The sequence below is a fragment of the Salvia splendens genome, chromosome 9 (genome assembly GCF_004379255.2).
Source record: "Salvia splendens isolate huo1 chromosome 9, SspV2, whole genome shotgun sequence".
Classification (NCBI taxonomy): domain Eukaryota; kingdom Viridiplantae; phylum Streptophyta; class Magnoliopsida; order Lamiales; family Lamiaceae; genus Salvia; species Salvia splendens.
Window position 1 is genome coordinate 5,339,709 of NC_056040.1, and position 10,959 is coordinate 5,350,667.

Here is a 10,959-nt window from a genome sequence, read left to right on the forward strand (position 1 = left end):
AATGGGGTTAGTTTTTCACTATAAAAAAAAGTTTATGTTACTTCACCCTACAACTACTATATACTAAAAGAAAGTGTAAACTAATAACCTTCCCTAATTTTGTGTACTGCTCGTTTAGGAATGAAACTATTGACATTTGCATGAACATGTGATACATTCTTGCCATATTTGTTTTACACTGAGTACTATTCCATAATTCAACGTTATGACTTAATGAAGATTCCATATCGAAAGGAATATCTACAAAATGAAAAAATCCATTTAAAAAATATTGATAAGCTAGTATTTCTTTTATTTTCAAATCATCACAGGTAAATGGAAAATAATTATTGAATTTTTTAATAATTAAAAGAATAAACAAACAAAAAAAATTAACAAATAATGGGCATATCCGCAACACGTGTGTATATATTTTGGGAAAGTAATATCTAGAATTCTGATAAGATTAATATATTTAAAATCCCAATTCCCAAATTAGTTGCACATCATCCCTCCCAACACAACACCTCAAACCCCGCCGCTAGTGCACGGGGTGCTTCGCGCCAGTTCGTTAACGGTGGGACTTGCACGGTTTTCTCTCTCTCGCCTCCGTTGCGTCGTCGATTTGGTGTGAGGTATTTAATTTGCTTTCAACTTTCTGTTTGTATTCATGTTCTGTGTTCGTTTTCATTTTCTGTTCTTGAGCAATGGCATTGGTCTATATAGATGTTCAAAACTTAGTCTATTGGATTTCCACAGCTCTCAATGTTTTTTTTCTCAACCAAAATCTGTTTAGGCCTAGCCTAGTCTATTAGATTTCCAAAACAGTCTTATGTAGTAATTTTCTCACGCCTTCCCGCAATACATACACAATAACTACCGTTTTCCAATATTTTTTTCGATATTAAAAGTCAAATTTTGACAAATTTCAAAGTTGCTACGGTATTTGTTTGCTCTCAAGGTGATGAAATTAATGTAGGGTTTAGGGTTTAGGTATGGTATTTGTATGCTACGGTATTTGTTTGCTCTCAATGTTGACAAACCCCACTCGCAGAGGCAGACAGCTCCTCATCTCACTCGCATCTCCAAAATTTCCACCACAATCACAATGATTTCTCTATTTTCCTCTATCCCAATCAACTCTCCACTCCTCACTACAAATAGAGTCTTCCTGCCAAGAAAATGCAAATGCTTCGCTGCCGACCAGCAGCCCCAAGCTCCGCAGAACAAGTCTCAAAGACCGCGTAAAAAACCCGTATCCGACAAAAAAGATGCTTTGGATCCTGCCGGATTCCTCTCCAAACACGGTATTACAAATAAAGCCTTCGCACAGTTCCTGCGCGAAAGGTAAGTTGAAGACTTTCTTTGGTTCAATTGTTAATTATGCACATCAGCGTATGGGTTTTGATGCGTACTGCAACTGCAATTGGTGTTGGATTATGGTTTTCGCAGGTATAAAGCGTTCAAGGATTTGAAGGAAGAGCTTCTCAAGCAGTATTACGATCTCCAGGAGATGGTTTCTGGGTTGGTGCCTATCTGTCTGTTGATGGAACTTTATTGAGAAAAAAAACATATGTGATGATTGGTTGTCGTTTGGAAAAGATTCATAACTTTTCTTTGTTTCACTTTGATCTTATCCTACTTTGTTGTTTTCAAGGTTTGAGTTATTGGGAATGCATCGGAATGTTCAGCATCGTGTGGATTACATGGACTGGGCTCCAGGTTTGACAACTTTTTCTTGCCGGATATATTGGGCTAGTATGGTCTTGAATGTTTGAAGTTGTTACCTGCTATCTGATTAAATACATATCGATGATATTCCCGTGTGCTGCCATTCATGCCTGGCAGATAAAACTGTGGTAAATTAACTGCTGGACCTTTTGGGTTTAGGTGCTCGCTATTGTTCTCTAGTGGGGGATATCAATGGTTGGTCACCGACAACGGATTGTGCCAGGGAAGGTTACTTAGGCCATGATGATTTCGGTTACTGGTTTGTTATCCTTGAAGACAAACTTAGAGATGGAGAAGAACCAGATGATGTATTTTTTCAACAGTATAATTACATTGATGACTATGATAAAGGCGATAGTGGTGTTACAGTTGAACAAGTTTTTCAAAAAGCGAATGAAGAGTACTGGGAACCTGGAGAAGACCGCTTCATAAAATCGCGATATGAGCTTGCAGCTAAACTGTATGAGCAAATATTTGGGCCTAATGGGCCACAAACAGAAGAGGAAATGGAAGAAATACCAGATCCGATGACAAGATATAAGGCCTGGAAAGAGGAACATAAAGATGATCCACCAAGCAACTTACCACCTTGTGATGTGATAATTGAGGAGGATAACGAAAATGATGAGTTTCAAATTGTAACTGATCCTGCTTGGAGAGAGAAATTTAAAAATAAGAAGCCTCCTATTCCTTACTGGTTGGAAACACGAAAAGGTAGGAAAGCGTGGTTAAAAAAGTATATACCTGGGATGCCCCATGGAAGCAAGTACAGGGTGTACTTTAACACTCCAATGGGTCCTTTAGAGCGTGTTCCTGCATGGGCTACTTATGTTATTCCAGGTCACTTAATGCTATACTTACATGTTGCTTCCTTCCTTTCTAATTTTTCTTCCATTTTCTTTTATTATTTGGATATGTACATAGAATATACTTTCTCAAAAATGCATAGGCTCAAGTTTGAGGCTCTTTATAACTGGGGACTTCTTATGAAATTATTTGCAAGACATTAGATCATAGGGAACCTGAACATGCTATACTATACTCTTTTTTTAGTAAAGGTTTTGGTCCTAAACATATGACCAAAATACGAATTTGGTCCAAAATATTTACTTTTTGAAAAACAGGTCCATAACAAATGAAATCCTCGTCGGAGTGGTCCTTTTTTGACGGTTCCGTCAAAAAACTAACGTTCATGCCACTTTGCAATTAGCGTTGACCGTTAGTTTTTTGACGAAACCGTAAAAAAAAGGCCTACTTCAGCGACATTTTCATTTGTTATGGACCCGTTTTTCATAAAGTGAATCTTTTGGGCCAAATTTGTATTTTGGTCATATGTTTAGGACCAAAATTGACCTTTACCCCTTTTTTTTCTATATAAAACTGAAATTAGTTTAAGGTGATCAAGTTGTCTGTTACAGCCTTTGCTTTTTTTTTTGACTAGATTATAAATCATTTATATACAAGGATAATTTGAAACCATATGCGAGTGACAGGTCAAGTTTTCACTTCACCTGGGCCTGTCTAGATAACGCAGCTTGAAGGAGATTCAGATTTTACTTGATAGGCAACAAATACTAAATTTTGGTTAACAATGTTTTGTACTCCTTTTCTATTGCCTTTTTAAAAAATAAATTGTCTACTACATTTGTTTTCTTATATCAATCTGTTTTATTTGCTTGGAGTCTGATTGATGTACTATATCACATACAGAGGCAGATGGGAATCAATCTTATGCTGTCCACTGGGAGCCTTCTCCTGAGTGTGCCTACAAATGGAAGCATAAACATCCATCAAAGCCTAAATCGTTGCGAATATATGAATGCCATGTTGGAATAAGTGGAGGGGAGCCTAGAGTGTCTACTTTCAATGAGTTCACTGAAAATGTAGTGCTATATTGTTTCCGACATTTATCCTTTGTTACATTGAATTGTACTTTATCTTTTACTCCTGATTACCAAGTACTAATCAATTTTCAATGCAGGTCCTAGTTCATGTAAAGGAAGCTGGTTACAATGCAATCCAATTGATTGGAGTTCTTGAGCATAAGGATTATTTTACAGTTGGATACAGAGTAAGTGAAAAAAAGAAGAAGAAGAATTGCAGCATAAGAACATTATTTAATTCAAAATGCAGGCCCAGCCTATTGATGACCATTGTTGCGCTTTACCATTATAGACTTCTCTGAGTACTTACAGAAACAAAGTGAGACAAAACTGATGATCATAGTGAATACTAAGGCATTAGTGCACCAAGATATGGTGCTATAGTTCTAAATGCACTGCATCAAGCAATGTTAATAATGAACTCAACAATTCAATTCGCACCTTTTATTTATGATGATTATTTGATGTTAGGCTGTTATTGACAATGTTGTGATTTCTTTAATTAATAAATAAGTACAAATGATCATTCCTTCTCAACTTGATACTCCTAGTTTGGGTGGGAACTGTTTTCAGATGAGAGTTGACGTTAGGTACATACTTCTTTCCTTGCAAATTTCGTCCGTAGAATGTTTGGTTGGGGCAGCGAATAGGAAGTCAGTATTCTACACAATGGTGATTCAGGAATGAATTTGTGATGTAGAACTAGGGAATTGTGTTTGGATTTTAAGCATACTCAATTTGGGAAAAGTAATACTGGATATCCACGCTGCTCGAATTGCTTTTTCCACTTCTCAAATTTGACATTTAAAGTAACAGGAAGTCAGGAATTTAGTTTTATATATTTGGAATTATATGGAGAAGAGTGGTAGAATGTCAGGGTAAATTGGTCTATTGAAAGAAAGTCTCTGGAGAAGCAGTAAAAGGCAGGCAAACATTAGTCTTTTTACAGTGGTAGAAATTATATAACGTTTACATTAATCCTTTTAGTTGGCGTCTATGAACCATATGTCTACGCATGTGACTACCTACCATTCAATTGTTTGGTCTACTTCAGTATCACAGTATGATTGGTATAATATATTATTTACGTTTTTCAATTCTTCTATCCTTTCCCTTTTGCAGGTCACAAATTTTTTTGCTGTTAGCAGCCGCTATGGTACCCCTGAAGACTTCAAGCGGTTGGTGGATGAAGCTCATGGTTATATCAAATTTCTTCCAATCAATATCAATTTTTACCAGTGCTTTTATCCTGTTATCAATAGAATAATTTGATATCTTAGTATAATGTTCTTTTATTGATTATATAACATATAACTTTAAAACATTGAAACTAGATTTGGATCTTTGTTCGTTTCCTCATGTAGATAGATATTGTACTATACTAAATTCATGCTAGAATTGAATAGCTTTAGGTCATTTTGACAAATTGCTGGAAATTTGTATTTCATGTTTCATCTTTTTCCTCTTAAGAACAACCGGTAGGACCTCGAATATTGCTGCGGCTTTTAATATCCTTTTGTTGTATTTTATCAGTGTTATTCTTGAGTAGGATGAAACTTCAATCACTAGGAACAACCAGTAGGCCCTCCAATATTGCTGCGGCTTTTAATGTACTTTTGTTGTATTTTATCAGTGTTATGCTTGAGTAGGATGAAACTTCAGTCACTAGCTTTTACTTTTTTCAACATTTTAACTGCTTTAACGTTAGAGGCATACGTTCACAAGGTTTATCCAAATCCTTTTAAGCATTCTCAGAACAACTTTCAGCTGCAATGTATGGGTTTGTTTCACCGCGTTTTAGATTGTTACATGGTTATTTGTTGATGTGTAGGACTTGGCCTGATCATCCTTTTAGATATTGTTCATTCTTATGCCGCAGCTGACGAAATGGTGGGGTTATCATTTTATGATGGATCAAATGATTGTTACTTCCATTCTGGTAATAATTTTTTGACACTAATTATTTTTATTAATTTCAAGCAGTGAGCTATATAAGTTGTAGGTAATAGCCACTACAAGATTGGAAATAAACAGATTAATCCTCTGAGAGATGATATTTATACTAATGTTCCCTCTAGCTTTAAATGTTTCTTGGTTGAGATCACTTTTGTTGTCTTCATGCTAATGTTCTTCCTACCTTTCTGCATGGATATTACTTGGTGAAATTCCTAGATTTATTGTTAGCATGCTCCGGAATCCCAAGCAGGAACAGAGTTAAAGATACTCATCGATTTGATTTATTTTTTATCTTTCTGACAATGAAAAATTATGCAGCAAGGGATTATGGTGTAAGTAGTGAATTGGTAATCATGATCAAAATGCTCCTCATGCAATTGTTCCGATGGTTCATTTCAGAGTCATTGGCAATATTGTATCTGTAGTTATGGGTTCTGATTCTGTCCCAAAGGTTTTTAGACAAAGGAAACAAGTTATGTGATATGGAACACTTTTTCTCTTCCAGATTCTAACCCATCTTTTACTTTAATTTTATATTTTTTCTTCTAAATTCTAGGTAAAAGAGGGCAGCACAAATTTTGGGGCACACGGATGTTCAAATATGGTGATCAAGATGTATTGCATTTCCTTCTTTCAAATTTAAATTGGTAATTAAATACAGCATTTTACCGTTTTGAAGCTTCCTATGTGTTTCATGTTCTCTATCTTTCCGAATCTTTACAACCTGCCTTACGTTTGACACTAAGGCCCTTCTTGGTATGATGGAATGAAATGTGATTCCTACTTCCATTCTATTCATTTGCTTGGTATGATGGAATGAAAGAGAGAATGGAATGAAATGCAAAGGAAATCCGAAGAAATTGTCATTCCATTCCTACCTTTATTTCATTTAAACCTTCATTCCATTCCATCATACCAAGCAAGGCCTAAGTCTTGTAAGGTCACTTTTAATTTGCTTCCCTCCAACTTTTGGTTTTAACAGGATCTATGACATTTTCCAGGTGGATGGTGGAGTACCAGATTGACGGCTTCTATTTCCATTCTCTTTCGTCAATGATGTATACACACAATGGATTTGCTACTTTTACTGGTGATGTAGAGGAGTAAGGCTTCTAAGAACTTAACTTTGCTGCAGTTAAATGCCTTTTAATATAGTTGTCACCACTCAGCAGTGATGGTATACGGCATTACATTTTATTCCTTAATCTTAGTATAACTTTCCAAGTTATGAATCCTCACCTTATCAAGCTTTGTGTGACAGTTGACTTTCCTTTCTTACTTGAAAACTGTGCTAATGTAATGACAGTGTACATACGCATGTTTTTTCCTTCTGCTTATTTAAAGTACTACTGAGCTAATTTTATATGTTAGCTGACCACCTAGGTCTGGTTGATATTTGCTGGTTATCAACCTGATGACTTGATACTTTTCTAGTTCTTGCATTCCTTCCATCTGGCAGTACCTAACCTTTATCTGTTTCAGGTATTGTAATCAATATGTGGATAATGATGCTTTGCTGTATCTAATATTAGTTAATGAGATACTCCACTTCCTCCACCCAAATGTACTGACAATTGCTGAAGATGTAAGAAATTGTTATACATTCTTTATCATTAAACTCTTGATTATTGTTTTTGTTTCTCTTGCTCTTTTGTCTTTCTAATGTTGAATATTAGTAATATCGTGTCAGCTTCATGCCAACTCATTAACGATATGCCACGATAAAAATGAACACGTCACTATGAGGATATGACTGGCACGAACATAAACAAAAGTTATATTGTTTTGACATAACACAACACCATATAATAAAATTATTGATGTTCATATGCATGTGCATGCTGCAATGTTCTTTTAATAGAAGTTACACGGCTTCTTGATCTAATCCCTTTCAGTGGCTTGTTGTTTTTTAGGCCACACTTTATCCGGGACTTTGTGAACCAACTTCTCAAGGTGGTTTGGGATTTGATTATTTTGTTAATCTCTCTGCATCAGAATTGTGGTTGTCATTCCTTGAGAATGTTCCTGATCATGAGTGGAGTATGAGTAAGGTTATTTCTACAACCTTAAGTTTACTTACTCTAGACAGTAGACACAGTTTATGTTGTAAGTTAGTTCACTGCAACTATTACCTCATGTTTTTCTTCTAGCTTGTGAGCACATTGGTGGGAGACAAGTGCGGTGTTGATAAGATGCTTTTGTATGCTGAAAACCACAACCAGGTGATCAGTATTACATTTGGGTACCAAATATGGCCGCTCTCCTCACCCCCCCCCCCCCCACACGCAACTCTTTACTATAGAGTCTCCCCAGAAAGTTGTAACGTGGTTTATTTTTCTTGCTTGCCAGTCAATTTCAGGGGGTCGCTCTTTTGCAGAAATACTCTTTGGTTCCGCTAACACAGAAGTGGCCTTGCTTAGGGGTTGTTCATTGCATAAGGTAACGGAGTTTCTTCATGCTGCCACTAACTATATCATGTCTATACTATTTGCTGCCTCTCTTTACGACGAATGTTGACCCACGTAGGCACCTACCTCCATATCTAAGTTTATTTTCACCTATTCCTTATTCCTTTGTCTTGTATTGATATATGCAATGATTATTTAAATATTATTTCAAATATCCATTGTTAACCACTTAACTAGTTGTAAAAAAGATTTTTATATGCTTCGATATATAAGCACGTTCACAACACCTTTTGTGGTGTTTAAGCTTAACCTCTACTCTTTTGAGTTAAGAAATGCCCTATTGAAGTGATGGCGTTTTTCAGAAAAACACCTATGAAGAATAGTTGTTAGCTTTTGTGGGCGAGTTCATTGAAAAGTACTTGCAATAGGATGGTTTCCTTATAGTTAGTTGGTCTCTACATTTCAGACTATGTTACTTTGAAGCTGTTTTGCCGTATGTAGTATTAATCTAGTGTGAGTTACCTGAAATTTACAGATGATCAGATTAATTACATTTACTATTGGTGGTTCAGCATACCTCAATTTCATGGGCAATGAGTTTGGGCATCCAAAGGTGAATTGCATTAATTTGGCACATATAAAGATTCATTTTTAAGTGATTGACGATTTTTTAATGTTCCAGAGGGTTGAGTTCCCAATGCCAAGCAACAGTTTTTCCTATTTACTTGCTAATCGCTGTTGGGAGCTTTTGGAGGATGAACTTCACAAAAAATTATTTTCCTTTGATAAAGTGAGTTGGAATTTATATATAGTCTGGATTTGATCCAACATTGTTTATTTTCTTATTATAGCTCCATATTGTCACTCAGTTTTATGTTGATCCAATCAGATTGGTATTTATTAGATATAAGCAGTACACATCACATGAATGTCAGATTTCTTGATGTTCAAAATTTTTACTTCAGGATATGATGAAACTGGACATAAAAGATAAAGTACTTCTAAGAGGTTCAAGGGGCCTTTCGAATATTCACCACGTCAATGATAAAACAATGGTATACTCCATTTACCATACTTATGATAGATAATTTTTTGTAAATGCATGTGGGACTGAATAACATCGTTGAACCAGGTGATATCTTATTCACGCGGCCCATTTGTCTTTGTCTTCAACTTTCATCCCACAAATTCATATGAAAGATACAGTATAGGCGTTGAGGAAGCTGGAGAGTATCAAGTAAGTGATGCTTTGATATTAGTATTAAATTATCCTCAACCTGAAGTCCTGAATTTTCATTTGAACTGATGCTACTTCTGTAATTCGTGATTAACTTGCAGATCATATTGAATTCTGATGACGAGATTTATGGTGGTCAAGGATTAATTGATCGAGACCAATATGCTCAAAGAACCATTAGCAGAAAGTGAGTGATGCTGTTCTATGACTTTCTTCTCTCTGGTGTATACAGGTCATTGATCGTGATAGTATCTTTTGCTGAAGTAGTGTTTTACTTAGTTCTAAAATATTGCAACCTCGAATCAGGTTGAAAGATCAATGAACCGACAGTTTGTACACGCTTCTATATACGGAGTATCTTACATACACCCATATAATGATAAATCATCAATTAATAGATAGAGATCGAAAGCAACATGAAGAGACTAAAATTCCTTCTGAACATGTTTATATAGGTAGTGCAGTCTCTTGCATAAACATGTTGTGAATCGGCTTCCTCAACTGCATATCTTTACCATCACCATCTTAGAACATTGACTGATCTTTTATTTTCTTTTCCTAGCAAGTTTCTTCCTTTCAGCATAGCTGCTTATAGTTCGATTTCTGACCATAATTTTGACTAGCATCTATGATGAAAAAATATCTAAATCTTGCATAACAGAGTACATTCTAATCAATTTAACTATGAACTACATCTTAAATTATGTATCGTGGAACCTTGTGTGATGCTATCTATTACTACTATATCCTAGAGCTCACAACGTTAACATATTGCTTGGAATTGCAGAACTGATGGAGCCAGGTATTGCTTGGACGTGCCGCTTCCAAGTAGAACATCTCAGGTTAGTCATGCGAAATATTTAGCATTCACAACTTCTACCCTTTGTCTAGACAATAGAAATACTATCTACAAAGAGAAACACACAGTTTAGGGATTACTGAGAAAACTTCAAGATATTGGAGCTGTGATGTCGAACCATTCATTTGATGCAGGTGTATAAGCTAACTCGAATTCTCAGAGTTTAACTCCAATCCGGTGAAACTCATCTTATTGCCTTAGAATGGGGAGACTTCTTGCAGCAGCTGCATCGGTGAATCTTCTTCCTCAGATATTCTACTGATTTATTTTGTGCTATATTCTCAAGTCAAGCTCTTTAGCCTCTTGTGTTCGAATTGTGATAGATAGTTAACTCAGGCCTAGTTCTTATGCAAAGGAGCTCCTGTACGGATGTCTCGAAACCGAACAAGTTTAGGTTAGTATTGAATTATCCTAATCTGAAGTCCTGAATTTTCATTTGAACTGATGCCACTTCTGTAATTCGTGATTAACATGCAGATCATATTGAATTCTGATGACGAGATTTATGGTGGTCAAGGATCAGTTGATCGAGACCAATATGCTCAAAGGGTATTGTGTGACTGAAAAAGGAAAGGGGAAAGGGAAAGACTCGAGTCTTGCAATGTGATTCAAATTTATTTATTCTCTTTTAAGCTAGAGCATCCATTACCTGTTCAGTGGAAACACTATTAATTATTAATTGTTTTTGTTAGGGATGTCAATGTAACCCGTAACCCGTGGGCTAGCCCGAATAGCCCGCCAAATTTATAGGGTTAGGGTTGAAAATTTCTAACCCGATAAAATCAAAACCCGATTAGCCCGCACCCGATTAACCCGCAACCCATTAGGGCCAGACCCGAAAACCCGACGGGCTGGCCCGAAAACCCGATAAAATTTCTATTATTATATTTTTTTACTCCTAATTCG

At 36.0% G+C, this 10,959-nt stretch overlaps 1 protein-coding gene across 4 annotated transcripts; it reads left to right on the forward strand.

The window, feature by feature from the left end:
• Positions 1-475: 475 nt before the first annotated feature.
• LOC121748135 (1,4-alpha-glucan-branching enzyme 3, chloroplastic/amyloplastic-like) lies at positions 476-10,754 on the forward strand. 4 transcript variants are annotated; one of them, XM_042142358.1, is made up of 24 exons: positions 476-614; positions 1,034-1,326; positions 1,432-1,503; positions 1,637-1,701; positions 1,870-2,550; positions 3,421-3,593; positions 3,692-3,781; positions 4,716-4,791; positions 5,425-5,532; positions 6,106-6,196; positions 6,551-6,652; positions 7,032-7,134; positions 7,463-7,600; positions 7,700-7,771; positions 7,899-7,988; positions 8,493-8,570; positions 8,640-8,747; positions 8,923-9,012; positions 9,090-9,194; positions 9,296-9,381; positions 9,982-10,036; positions 10,188-10,285; positions 10,377-10,447; positions 10,531-10,754. In XM_042142358.1, the coding sequence occupies exons 2-22, from the start codon at positions 1,088-1,090 to the stop codon at positions 10,218-10,220; spliced, it is 2,655 nt and encodes an 884-aa protein (XP_041998292.1). In that variant the 5' UTR covers positions 476-614; positions 1,034-1,087; the 3' UTR covers positions 10,221-10,285; positions 10,377-10,447; positions 10,531-10,754. The 4 variants fall into 4 exon arrangements, with proteins under 4 accessions (XP_041998292.1, XP_041998293.1, XP_041998294.1 ...); XM_042142359.1 differs by having other exon boundaries at positions 495-614; positions 1,040-1,326; XM_042142360.1 differs by lacking the exon at positions 476-614 and having other exon boundaries at positions 10,381-10,447.
• Positions 10,755-10,959: the final 205 nt, after the last annotated feature.

Bases quoted from the DNA above. Each gene is read 5' to 3' on its own strand.
- LOC121748135 (XM_042142358.1), top strand. From the start codon at position 1,088: ATGATTTCTCTATTTTCCTCTATCCCAATCAACTCTCCACTCCTCACT. The intron at 6,197-6,550 runs GTAATTAAATAC...GACATTTTCCAG, and splicing joins CTTCTTTCAAATTTAAATTG to GTGGATGGTGGAGTACCAGA. The intron at 8,571-8,639 runs GTGAATTGCATT...TTAATGTTCCAG, and splicing joins ATGAGTTTGGGCATCCAAAG to AGGGTTGAGTTCCCAATGCC.